The 13,687-nt window shown below is 46.3% G+C and overlaps 1 protein-coding gene across 1 annotated transcript in view; it reads left to right on the forward strand.

The window, feature by feature from the left end:
- Positions 1-13,687, forward strand: part of Pepd (peptidase D) — a 135,150-nt gene that overhangs the window by 27,903 nt on the left and 93,560 nt on the right. The window contains exon 6 of the mRNA XM_041653891.1: positions 1,830-1,891. Coding sequence (XP_041509825.1) covers positions 1,830-1,891 — 62 coding nt within the window. The remainder of the gene's footprint in view (positions 1-1,829; positions 1,892-13,687) is intronic.

A 13,687-nucleotide genomic window follows, 5' to 3' on the forward strand; every position in this document is an offset into this window, starting at 1 on the left:
CCTGGGAGATGTAACTGTATCTAGCTTAAGCTGATGGCATTATTTATTGTCACTCTTTATTCGCACCCTGAATCCCCTATGATAATACAGTCTGAAAAGCACACTCTTGAACCTTAAGGAGAGCACAGCCTGGGGTGGGGCCGGTGTGGGGGTGGGCTCCTGGTGTCCAAGCGGGGCTTGGGAGGTGCAGTTGTCCATTCGTCTACCTGGACGTTAGGACTCTCACACACAGAGCCCTTCTTGCTTCCAGAATGGCCCTTCTTTCCTTTGTCGACTGACTTATACAGTAATGCCAACCCCTCCATGTGTTCTCTTTGCTATGCGCTTCTGTGGCTAAGCATGGAGGCTAGCTGTCTTGATTGCGGTCAAAGCTGGCCCAGTGTGTTTCATCTGGGATCAGAGTTGGACAGGGACCAGCTTAAGATTCTTGAGAAAGCTGTGGCTGCTCAGAGTGTCTCCCTCTCTGGGGTAGCTTGCTTTTCTCTGAACCCCTTGTTTTGTCTCAGTGTATGGCTGCATTCCTGTTGGATATCTGCGTACAGTTAGGAAAAGGAGGCAGATGGAGGCCGAGGCCGTAGTTGTCCCTGCGTATCTATGGAGAGTTGGTTCCCAGACCCCCTGGAGATCCCAACAGTACAGGTGCAGGAGTCTCTTTTATTCCATTTAACTTACGCATACCCTCCCATATCCAGTAAATCATTGCTAGGTTAAATATAACACCTAATGCAATGCTAAGTGCCTGTCTTAGGGTTTCTGTTGCTGAGGTAAACACCATGACCTAAACGGGCAACTTGGGGAGGAAAGGGTTTATTCCATTTTAGAGCTTGTAGTCCAGCATCTCGGAAGACAGGGCAGGAACTCTAGCAGGACAGAGACCTGGAGTTGATGCAGAGGGTATGAAGGAATGCTGCTTACTGGCTTATTCCCCGTGGCATGCTTAGCCTTCTTTCTTATACCGAATAGGAACACCTGCCCAGAGGTGGCACTGCCCACAATGGACTGGACCTTCCCACATCAATCATAATCAAGAAAAAGCCCTACAGGTTTGCCTGCAGGCCAATCTAATGGAGGCATTTTATCAGCCATGGTTCCCTCCTCTCAGATCACTCTAGCTTGTGTCGATTGAAAAAGCCAGCACAGTGCCCTGTGTGTAATGTTACACTATCCTGTGTAGGGGACGACTACAAGAAAAATCTGCAGCTGTCATTGTTTTTTGTGGGGGGAGGGGAGTGTTTTCTTTTTTCGAATATTTTTGTTCTATGATTGTTGACTTTGGTTAAGGTGTCTCAGGTTCTTGCTTGTCTTGCCCAGCTCCTGCCTGGGCCTGAGTGTCTGAGTAGTGCAAGCAGTGTGCTCTGGCCCATCCAGACCTGTCCCTTACTGTGTACCCGGGATGCTGTAGATCTGTGGTGCCTCTGCTGCTTCTTCCTCTAATTTTCTTCTTTCTCTCTTAGTTGGTTCCTGCTTTTGTTTTTGAGACAGAATGTCTGTAAAGCCCAAGCTAGCTTTGACTTGGTGATCAGCCCTCCTCAGCCTCCCTAGAGCTAGAACTACAAGCATGCACCGCTGTCTTTGGATTTCTCTGTGTTTACATTGAATGAGGAAAGAAGTTCCATTTTGGCCCTGGGGCCCAGCTTAGAGTTACCCTGCTGTGGAGTCTCTGCCAGGGAAAAGCTAGAGGGGCAGGGCATGCTGGGCTGTGGTAGGCCTCCTTGTTCTCTTCTATTTGAGTCTGGCTGGAAGAGGCAGGCATCCTGAGGCAGGCCTTGGGAGGGCCTGGTGGTCCTTGTGTGATACACCTGTTCTCACACCCCCTTTTCTCCCCACAGCGTGGTGTCAACACAGACAGCGGCAGTGTCTGCAGAGAGGCCTCCTTCGATGGCATCAGCAAGTGAGTCCGACCTTTGTCAACTGATCTTTCCCAGACTGGCCGCACAGGACATGAAATATGGGAGGGTGATAAAAATGGATTTGATCAAGTGTTTGGAGGAAATGTGTAGAGAAATAATTTGTGTAAAATCACTCCGTCTTTTGCCTTAAGAAAAACACCCTTTCTTATTGGGCTCCATCTTGGAAGAGCCCTGGAGCCCTGGGCACTGTGTGGCAAGAGTAGCTGTTTTCTTTGTTTTTTACATTGATCGATTGGTTGTACGTGTATGTGGCGGGTGAGTGTAGAGCCATGGTGTGTGTGGAGGTCAAAGGACAGCTTGTGGGGTCTGGTTCTTTCCTTCTGTCTGTAGATCCTGGGAGTTGAGCTGAGGATGACAGGCTTGGGCAAAGCAAGTTTACCCTTTAAGGCAAATTGCCCGCATCCACAGCCAGCCTTGTTTTGTTTTCTGTTTAGCCCAGGCAGGCCTACAAGTGCTCTGTGCTGTGGCTCTGAGTTTTATAGTCTTTTTGTATCAACCCCATCCCAGTCCTGGGCCAGCCCAGTTCTCAACAACTGCCCTAATCCTTAACTCACTCCCCAGTTAGGCTCTGGGTTGAGCCTTCTAATCTCTACTTAGGAAGCGGGTCCCCTCTCTGGGCAGTCTCCTTGTCACCCCTCACCCATGCCCCCAGAGGGTGCTGCCTGCTGGCTGCCCTTGTACCACCAGGTCAGACTGGGTCCTCAGGTCTGAGCTGGAGTAGCCTGGCTGCTACTGTTCTAGTTGGGCCCTTGAGGAAGCAAACAGCCCTCAGCCATACTGTTGCACCTGAGCCACAGTGTCCCCAAGCACAGGTTCTCTGTAGCCACTTTGTCCTCTGTTGTCCTTTTGTGGACTGAGGTGGTCCCGGAAGAAGCTCCTTATGTTTATGTATGAGTCTCAGCCACAGGAGGGAATCTGTGTATGTGCGATGGAGGGTGATTAGAAGGGATTATGAGCTCATGAATATGTATCGTTTCTCCCCTGATAAGAGCTGGGGGGCAGGGGCACTGGGTATCCAGTTTGCTTCTTCCACGGCACAAACTGCTTAATCCTCTTGGGGATTTGCCCTAAGTGGCCTGGTAGTATCCAGCTTAGCTTGCTGAAATGCCCATTGCCTCCTCACTGTCTTCCCCTCCTAATGCCCCAGAGCTGCCAAGTGCCTGCGCCCCAACACCTTGCTCACTTTTCACAACCCACACCATCTGCAGCCTCTGCTCGGGTCTCAGCCATGTGGGAAGGGCATACAGGTGGCTGGTTCTCACTGACTGGCTCTGTGACTGGCTACCACATGTAACATGGCACTGCTTGACAGCACTGCTTGGGTGGTGGGGACCAACGGAGACAGCTGGGGGCCAAAGCCTGCTTGGTAGCTCAAATCTGTTACCCCATGAGCCTTGGTCTCCCCAACTGTGTGATAGCCAAGTGGACCCAGCATGGTCAGTGGCCTGATTCCCGTTTGACTGTAAGCTGCAGCTTCTGAACCCTGCCTGAGAGGATGCTGCGTTTCCCAGACGGGATTATGTGACTGGTGAGGTCCTGGGGTGAAGCCGCTGTGGCAGATCTCTGCTGTACTGGGAAGTTTCACCAAAAAAGGCAGGTGGGACCCCACGCAGCCATCACAGTCACTGGGGGGCCTCACTGAGAGGATTCCCTGCTGCAAACTCCAACCTTGCTCTCCTCTCAGCAGATCCCAGCTTCCGCCCCTTGTTCCTCCCCTGAGTCTTTTTGGTCATTCTCAGAACCTCAGGGAGCTTATGCCCTGTAAGCCTCCACTCCATGGACATCTTGAGGCTTGTCTGGTTTTGTTTTGAGACAAGATCTTGCTCTATAGCTTAGGCTGGCCTGGAGCTCACAAATCTCCCATTATAGATGTGTACTGCCACGTCTAGCTTGGAGACCTTTTCCTGAGAGCCAGGAGCTGCCTTACTTTTCCACAGTCTTCCCACTCATGGGATGCACCTATATGGTGAGGGGCTGCCTATAGTGTTCTTCGGGCCCCATAGCAGCTGAGCTGGGTGACTGCTTTCCATGCTGCGTATGGGTTGGCTTCTGCACCCATGTGATGAGCTGTTGGCCAGAGTCTGACCCATGATCTCTGCTTTGGTGAGTCTGGCCTGTGTATGGTACCCATATTCCCTCCTCTCTCTGGTCCAAAGTAGGCTTGTCTCTTATACCCCTTTTCTATGGGCCTCACCTCTCACTCTGTTGCCTTTGTGTGATTTTCAGGTGTTCTATGCTGGGACAAGAGCCTTCATCAGTGCCCTCTATTCTACATTCCATGAGCACTGACTTCGGATCCTGGCACTGGTTTAAGTGCTCCCAGGTCCTCTCAGCTAAAAATCATACCTGTGTTCCTGGGCTCTGGGTGTAGCCCTTTCCCATGCCTCTCACCAGGTTGCTAACACCTTATTTCTGTCTCCAATTGGTCTCTGAGTCAGGCTATGGAGAGACCTTGTCCTCAAGGGCCACCATGTCTCAGGACAGCATTTACCTGCCTGCCGAGTGACCCAGCTGTTTGTTGGATAATAATAGCCCGTTTCCTAAGCAAAATGAGTCTTGTGTTGTCCTAGTTTCCAACGTGCAACTGCTCTGTCCCCTCTCACCTCTCACTGCTCCATATTCCTGGTGCTTTTGATCTCTTTAAATGTCTCTCTTGAAATGCCTCTCCATCTTGAACCTATCTGACCTTTTGCCTAGACGGCTACTCAGGTTTAGCTCTCCCTCCATCTGTCCTCATGGCCTCCCAGGCTGCTGTTTCCCTTTGGCCTGCATGAGGGAGGGGTAGCAGTAGCCTTAGTAATCTACCGTTCCCAGACCCTCCCAGCCAGGGAATTGGTTTGTGACTTTACTTTAGAGTGTGGCTTCATGGGGGTTACCTACCTGGGGTACTGTCCCATATGTGTAACCTCAGCTTCAGGCCTTAGGCCTCCTGAGGCCCACAGGAGAGTGTGCACCTGGTCTGAGAGAGGTGGGGACAGTAGACGAGCAGAAGGAGGAGGGTGGTGGAAGTGAGGGAGGAGGTAGACATGTCGGAGGTCAAAGAGATCTTGCTAAAGCCACAGGTCATTGGGCTCATAAGAGGATATGGCGTCTGATTATTTTGTGGTCTTTGTGTTGAGTGAGGGGTCTGCCCAGCCCATGGTACCAGGCTTAGCCCTGTGGTCTTTGAGTTGAGTGAGGGGTCTGTCCAGCCTGTGGGCCATGCTTGGGGGCCCTGCTGGATCAGAGACAAGTTCCAGGGAGTGTTTAGTAGAAGGCCTCTCCATCTGGTAGACAGGAGCAGGGTCAAGTACTCATTGCCAGGCTCTGCTGTGGGTACAAGGTCTGGTGTGTAGGCTGGAGCTGGGAGAGGTAGAGATGGGGACAGACCTGAGTGAAGACTTGAGACCTCTTCTTTTTTTTTGGATTTTTCAAGACAGGGTTTCTCCGTAGCTTTTGGTTCCTGTCCTGGAACTAGCTTTTGTAGACCAGGCTGGCCTCGAACTCACAGAGATCCGTCTGCCTCTGCCTCCCGTGTCCTGGGATTAAAGGCGTGCGCCACCAACGCCCGACTTGAGACCTCATCTTGTGTACTCCAGGCACAGGGTCCCTAGAGCAGTCAGCTCCTGCAACCCATGACTAAGTCAAATGGCATGGATCTTTGTTAGTGTCCAGGGAAGTAGATTTTAAGGCAGTTCCTGAGACTGGGAAACTGACCATGGAGGTTCTATGGAGCGGGCATGTGGCCTGAGCTGAGGGCCACCCATCCATCAGAGTCAAGACATGTAGTGGGGATGCTTCCCTGGTATGAGCCCATCCCTCTTCCAGACAGGCAGAACCTGTGCCCATGGGCTCTTCGTGGAGACAGCAAATTACAGAGTTCACCGTTCATGCCGTCATCTGAGAGAGAAATACGGTCCTTACTTCACATCAGCTGGCTACTGAGAAGAAGCATATTTCTTATCTTTTGCCATTTAGTTAAATTGCCTTGCATATTTGAAGACAATTGGTTACAAATTAATTCCATTGAAATAAGCAGTTAAATATGAAATGTTGAATTTGGGACTTGCTAATGCAAGGATATTAATATTCAATGATGTGAATTTTAAAACCCAGGAAGTTAGAGGGACATTATTAAAACTTGACAATTTACAGCAAAATGCCAATTTGTGGTTTGAAGACCATGACTTTTGGGTAACTGTTAACTTGCATATCAAGTTAATATTTAGGATTGGATTTCAAATTATGGCCCATGGAAATCTCCATGATGGGAGAACCTGCCCCAGCTTCCTAACGTGTGTGTGTGTGTGTGTGTGTGTGTGTGTGTGTGTGTGTAGTGGTGGGGTGGGGTTAGAAACCTTAGGGTAGGGGTGGGAGGAGATAGAGGCCCACCCTGGGCCAGGCCCACCTTGTTCACCCTTACGTTATCCACCTTCCCCTTCGAGGATACCCTCTCACCCTCACGGGCACAGTAGGGTTTTGGGTTTGTGATTTTTTGCATAACGAACATATTCTCATTAGTGAAAGTGCTAGTAGCACTGAGGCCACAATGTGGAATATCTGCATTGCTTAGAGTGAAATCTATCCACACAGACTCTTGACTCTTCCGTGTGTCCGAGTGTGTTTGTCCATTGGAATTCTATGTGTCTGTTGTGTGTTTGCCTTGGTCTGTATGTACCATTTGTGTCTGTGTGTCCCTGTTTATGTGGTTGTGGGTCTTTACATATATGTGTGTCTGGCTATTGGAATGAGTGTATATACATGTCTAGATGATCCTGTGTGCTACGTATGTCTGCCTTTGTCTGGGCATAGGGAATAATTCCTCCTTTGTCTGTATTTCTGATTTCTACAGTCTCACTCACAGTTAACCACAATCTGAAAATACTATGTGGAAAATTCTAGAAATCTATAATTCATAAGGACCCCAAGTCAGTGCTCATGGCCTTCAGGATAGGACACTCATTGAAGGCTCCTGTCCCAGCGTAGGGGCCCCGAAGACCATGCATGGGGTAACAGAGTAAGAGGTGAGGCCCAGAGAAGGAGGCACTAGGGGACGGCTGTGGGAGGGAATGGGAATGCTATGCATAGGCCAGGCACCCCAAAGCACTCAGCCCACTATGGAACTCTATTCTTAGGTCTCACTGTGTAGTTCAGGCTTGCCTCAAACATAGTCCTCTTACCTCAGCCCCCTGCATGGCTGAGGTTGTGTGCGTTGCTGTGCTTGGCCAGTTCATAAGTTTATGTTGTTCTGGGTTCCATCTTTCATCCTTTATCTGTGGTGCATGTGATACTCACCCATCAGTCTCTCAGTGGCTGTCTCTGTTATCAAATCAGCCTTGTGTTCAGAAAGCCTTATTTTACTTGTAATTAGTTTTCCAAAGCACAAGTCTATTGATGCTGGCAGTCTTATTCTAGTATGCTGTAATTGTTCTGTGTTATTATTACTTATTACTAGCCTCCTACTGTGCCTAATTTGTAAATTAAATTTTGCCATAGTTATGCTTGGGGGAGGGAACCATGATCTATTTAATGTTCAGTACTATCTGTATCCTCAGGTATCTACTGGGGTTCTAGGAATATGTTCTTTCTAGCACACAGGTCTGTCCTTCTCTATTGAACTTGGATAGCTCTCTCTCTCTCTTTTATTGTTTTTATTAAGCTATATATTTTCTCTGCTCCCCTCCTTCCCTTTTCCCTCCCCTTCAACCCTCTTCCATGGTCCCCATTCCCCCAATTTACTCAGGAGATCTTATCTTTTTCTGTGTCCCATATGTAGTTTAGATCCATGTATGTCTCTCCTAAGGTCCTCTTTGTTGTCTAGGTTCTCTGGGATTGTGAATTGTAGACTGTTTTTTTTTTCTTTGCTTTATGTCTAAAAGCCACTTATGAGTAAGTACATATGATATTTGTCTTTCTGGGTATGGGTTACCTCATTCAATATGTTGTTTTCTAGATCCATCCATTTGCCTGCAAATTTCAAGATGTCATTGTTTTTTTTTCTGCTGGGTAGTGTAAATGTACCACATTTTCATTATCCATTCTTTGATCAAGGGGCATTTAGGTTGTTTCCAGGTTCTGGCTATGACAAACAATGCTGCTATGAGCATAGTTGAGCACATGTCCTTGTGGCACTATTGAGCATCCTTTGGATATATACCCAAAAGTGGTATTGCTGGGTCTTGAAGTAGGTTGTTTATTAATTTTCTGAGAAATTGCCATACTGCTATCCAAAGGGGCTGTACCAGTTTGCACTCCCACCAACAAGGCTTTAGTGTTCCCTTTACCCCACAACCTCTCCAGCATAAGTTGTCATCAGTGATTTTGATCTTGGCCATTCTTACAGGTGTAAGATGAATTCTCAGAGTTGTTTTCATTTGTGTTTCTCTGATGACTAAGGATGTTGAGCATTTCCTTAAGTGTCTTTCAGCCATTTTAGATTCCTCTGTTGAGAGTTCTCTGTCTAAGTCTGTACCCCCATTTTTACTGGATTATTTGTTCTTTTGATGACCAATTTCTTGAGTTCTTTGTATATTTTGGAGATCAACCCTATGTCTGATGTGGGGTTGGTAAAGATCTTTTCCCATTCTGTAGGCTGTCATTTTGTCTTGTTGACCGTGTCCTTTGCTTTTATAGAAGCTTCTCAGTTTCAGAAGGTCCCATTTATTGTTTCTTTCAGTGTCTGTGCTACTGGGGTTATATTTAGGAAGAGATCTCCTATGCCAATGTGTTCAAGGCTACTTCCCACTTTCTCTTCTATGAGGTTCAGTATGGCTGGCTTTATGTTGAGGTCTTTGATCCATTAGGGCTTGAGTTTTGTGCATAGTGATAGATATGGATCTATTTTCATTCTCATACATGTTGATATCTGGTTATGCCAACACTATTTGTTAAATATGCTTTCTTTTTTCCATTTGATATTTTTTGCTTCTTTGTCAAAAATCAGGTGTTCGTAGGTGTGTGGATTAATATCTGGGTCTTCCATTCGGTTCCATTGGTCCTCCTGTCTGTTCTTATGCCAATACCAGACTGTTCTCAGTACTGTAGCTCTGTAGTAGAGTTTGAAGTCAGGGATTGTGATATCTCCAGAAGTTCCTTTATTATACAGGATTGTTTTGTCTCTCCTGGGTGTTTTGCTTTTCCATATGAAGTTGAGTATTGTTCTTTCAAGGTCTGTAGATTCCTTTTGGTAAAATTGCCATTTTTACTATGTTAATTCTACCTACCCAAGAGCATGGGAGATCTTTCCATTTTCTGGTGTCTTTTTCAGTTTCTTTCTTCAAAGATTTAAAGTTCTTGTTATACAAGTCTTCTACTTGTTTAGTTAGAGTTACTCTGAGATACTTCATGCTGTTAGTGGCTATTGTAAAGGATGATGTTTCTCTGATTTCTTCCCTAGCCCTTTTATCATCTGTGTACAGGAGGGCTACTGAGTTTTTTGAGTTAATCTTGTATCCTACTGCATTACTGAAGGTGTTTATGAGTTATAGAAGTTTCTTGTTAGAATTTTTGGGGTCGCTTATGTAAACTAACATATCATCAGCAAATAGTGAAAGTGACTTTTTCCAATTTTTATCTCCTTGATCTCCTTTTGTTGTTTTATTGCTCTAGCTAGGACCTCAAGAACTATATTGAATAGATATGGAGAGAGTGGACAACCTATCTTGTTCCTGATTTCAGTGGGATCGCTGTGAGTTTCTCTCCATTTAGTTTGATGTTGGTTGTTGGCTTGCTGTGTATTGCCTTTATTGTGTTTAGGTATGTTCCTTGTATCCCTGCTCTCTCCAAAGTGTGTCTTGGATATCTCTTAAGTACACATCTCTGTATGTCTTCTGTCTAGTCTTCTAAAGCTCACAGCTGTCTTTGTGTGTGTGTGTTTGTGCAGCTGTGTCTGTGTGCCATCATCTTACCCTGTTCCACCTTGCTGCCTGTGCAATGTATGTTTGCACAACCGTGTCTGTATGCACGTGGGTATATGCATTGTGTGAAATGAGGTGCAGCTAGCTGTTGAGTAGCTAGTCCACAATTGTGAGATGGGAGGAACATCTGTATTGTCCTGATTTGTGTGACTTGCTGCTCTCTTCTCCATTCTGAGCTACATTGGCTGTCTATAGTTTCTTTGATACTTCACAGGTAGGAATTTGATTCTTTTGTTCTCAGATTCATTTATTTTTATTTTATGTATATGAATGTTTGCCTGCATGTATATCTGTGCACAACATGCAGGCCGTGCCCTTAGAGGCCAGAAGAGAGCGCTGGATCCCCCAGAGTAACAAATGGTTGTGTGCTGGTAGGTGCTGGGAACTGAAGCCAGGTTCTCTGTAAGAGCAGCACATGTTCTTAACCACCAAGCCATCCCTCCAGACCCATGACTTTGATTTTTGAAGTATTTAAGTTGATTTAGAACCCAGATGTCTTGCTTGTGTACTTCAGGGTCTCCAAAACTTCAGAAATGTATCCTCTAAGGCTGCTGGTACCTTTCATGCCCATCCCTGTTCCTTTCCTTGGTCAGGGTAAGGCTATTTCTTACAACCATGGCATTAGATCAGTTCAAATTCCATTTATGAGGCCATGGAGAGTCCCTGGGCTGTATGAAATCAGGAACTCACAGCTCTGCCTATGCCTCTGTGGAGGGGATTGTGGAATCCATAAGGCCAAGGGCTTATCCATGGGTCCTCTGCTGATTCTTGTGAATAGGGTTGGTGTGCTCACTGAGTTATATGACCACCATCTTTATCAGCTTGGGAACATTTTCATCACCGGAAGGAAGCCCTGTGCTCCCCTAAGGTCAGTGTCATTTCTCCAGGCCCCTCCCTCCAGCTCCTAATTACCTGTCTCTGTTTACCTGATGCTTGATAATAAATGGAGTTAGCCTGTTTGTGGTCTTTTGCATCTGATATCTTTCTCTTTTCATTTTGTGTGTGTGTGTGTGTGTGTGTGTGTGTGAGAGAGAGAGAGAGAGAGAGAGAGAGAGAGAGAGAGAGAAAGTGTGCGTGTGTACGTGCATAATCTCATGTGTATGTTTGCATGTGTTTGTTGGTAATTTTTAAGGCATTAGAAGCAAAAGCTACGTTTCTGCTCTCTCCATATTTACCTATATGGTCACTGGTAAAGGTTAGTGACCCCTGCTAGATGTTTATTTTTATTCATATCTGTGTATGTGTATTCAAATCTGTGTGAGTGTATACATGCATATTTAGTACCTGTAGAGACATTACAGGGAATTAGATCCCTTGGAACTGGAATTATAGGAGCTACCCAAAATGGGTCCTGGGACTCGAACTCCTTTTTTTCTGGAAGAGCAATATATGCTTCTACCACCAACCATCCCTCTGGCACCAACCTCTGCCTTTAAAAATAAACCAAAAAATCCCCCTTTTTTACATTTATTCATTTGTGTTTGTGTGCATATGTAATGCGTGTTGTTTATGTGGAGGTCTGAGGACAACTTGCGAGAGTTGGTTCTCTTTCACCAAGTGGGCCCCAGGAATTGAAGTCCAGTCATCAAGCTCACAACAAGTGCCTTTACCCACCGAACTATCTCCCTGGTCCATCAGTGCCTGTTTCTTCATGTAGAGCCATGCCATTCTGTAGTGCCTGTTCAGGCTGAAGGAATTCTTGGAGGACAAATGTATTAGAGAGGATTCCCTCATATTTTGTTTATCTGAGGTGTTTTAATTCTCCTCCTTTTTTTTTTTTAAAAGCAATGCAAGGAGACTTTTTGAAGGATTTTGCCATAACTGTAGTGAACATGCTCCAAGCTGTAGTCTGTCCTTTCCTTCATCCCCATCTTCATAGGAGTTGATGCCTACTTCCTTATAATTCTTCTCTAGGACAGCCATATCCTTCTGAGCTCAAGAAACTCACCTTTCCATGTCCTTCCCCTGATACCAGTGTACAAAAGTCCCCTTGGCATACTTCAAGTCAAACTCGTGGTCCGTGTAGGCCCAGGCCTCTACAATGGCAGGCATATTGCTCAAAATACAAAGCACACTATGCTTTGGCCAGACTCCTAGGCACCACACTGAGAAGCAAGTAGTTGATACCAGCCTTGAAGTCCATGGGACACCAGTCCACATGGCTGCTATTCTTAGTCTTGGTGGCAGTGATGGCGGCGTTCCCATCCTTGGGTGGCACATTTCCACAGTATGGGAGACGGCAGGCCATGTGTCAGGCTGTGCTGAGGGTCACGTGTTATTATCTGATTGGCAGGTCCAGAGCAGCTGTTACTGATCTCTGTTAGGAACAGTTCTCACAGTGGCCTCTGTAGCCGAGGGGAAGTAGGTACAGGGGTAGGGTACAAGCTGCTCTAGAACTCTGTCAGCTTCATGGTGGGGCCCCTTTGAACAGTGGCTCCGTTACGATGGAGGAAGCATTTGAGTGAGGAGCTGCTGAGGTTGGCATGGGTTGGGGGTTTGATGTCACACAGCCTCATTGTCCTCCAGGAAGCCACAGTTTGAGTGCTCCAGGAGGTTTGGGGATCAAGTTGGAGCTATAGGGTATGAACACTTGGGGAACGCCAGTTCAGACATCTTGCCACAGTCAATAGAGAGCCTCTGCTTCAGCAGTGAAGTAGAATAAGAACCTTTAAATTGAGGAAACTAAGGAAACGGCAAGTCTCATCTGACTTGGTCATCTCGCTAGTGATGTAATGAACATGGACATAGTTGTTAGTGGCATCATTTGGGTAGCATAAGTCACTTTGGGTCATTTTGGATCTCATCAGTCGCCATGGGCTCCAGATCTACAAAGACTATCCGTGACTCACGGATTCTAGTCTAACAGAAAGAGGTGAAGGAGTTGGACACTTGTCAATCAGACTGAATCCTGTGTCCCAGACAGTTGGGCTCACAGCAGGTCTTACCCTTCTGGCCATACAAACTGACATGCATTCCTACATGATGAGCCCTGATGGTGCTTCTCACATAGTCAGGGTCACAGGTCACAATGAGACCCTTTTTTTTTTTTCCATTTTTGAAGCATATCTTTGCTGAAATTTCTTTGTTCTCAGTTTTTTTTTTTCTTTCAGTTCTTTGAACGGTCTCCCACTGCCTTCTGGTTGTCATAGTTTCTGGTGCGGAATTGGCGCTGATCAGAACGCACCAGGATAGTACCCTGTGTGTGGTGAATTGAGTTTCTCATTATGCTTGCAAGATGCAGAAACTCCTTGATTGACAGCTGTGTTGTATCCCATCAGCCTTTTGTAAGGTTAGAAACTGAAAGTTGAACCATTCAGTTGTAGAACCTTCTCATTAAATCCCAGTAAAAAACCTTAAAACTTCAAAGTCTAACCACTGTGAGTTCAGGACCACCAACATATGCACTGTTGTTTGGCATTTTGACTAGGGTATATCTTAGAGACTGTTAAACATGATGACTCAGTCCCAGGGATCCAGCACTCTGTTCTGGCCTCCACGGGCACCAGGAATGCACACAGGGCACAGATACCCATGCACCTGAAATGAGTTTGTTTTTAAAAATAGATGGGTAGATTTGTGTTTTCATCACATTTGTGAAAAGCTCAGTTTCCTCATCCCAGTATTCTTTCTGTTTTCTTCTTCTGGTTCCCCCATTATGTGTGTGTTAATGAACTTGATAAAGGCCTGTCTAGTAGGGAAGAGGACCCCTCTTTTATTTATTATTTTATTTATTTATAGTCACATGCTTGCTCTCCAACTGATCACACTTAGAGGTGGCAGCCCAGGCTTCCAGGCCTGCAGGAGGCGAGCAGCAGCTTTCTCTGGGTCAGAGAGTCAGGAAGTTAAAAGACGGGGCTGCTTTTGGTCATGGTATGTTTGTGT

The sequence above is a fragment of the Microtus oregoni genome, unplaced genomic scaffold (assembly GCF_018167655.1).
Source record: "Microtus oregoni isolate MIOR12 unplaced genomic scaffold, Mior012 000006F_ref0000085, whole genome shotgun sequence".
Taxonomy (NCBI): Eukaryota; Metazoa; Chordata; class Mammalia; order Rodentia; family Cricetidae; genus Microtus; species Microtus oregoni.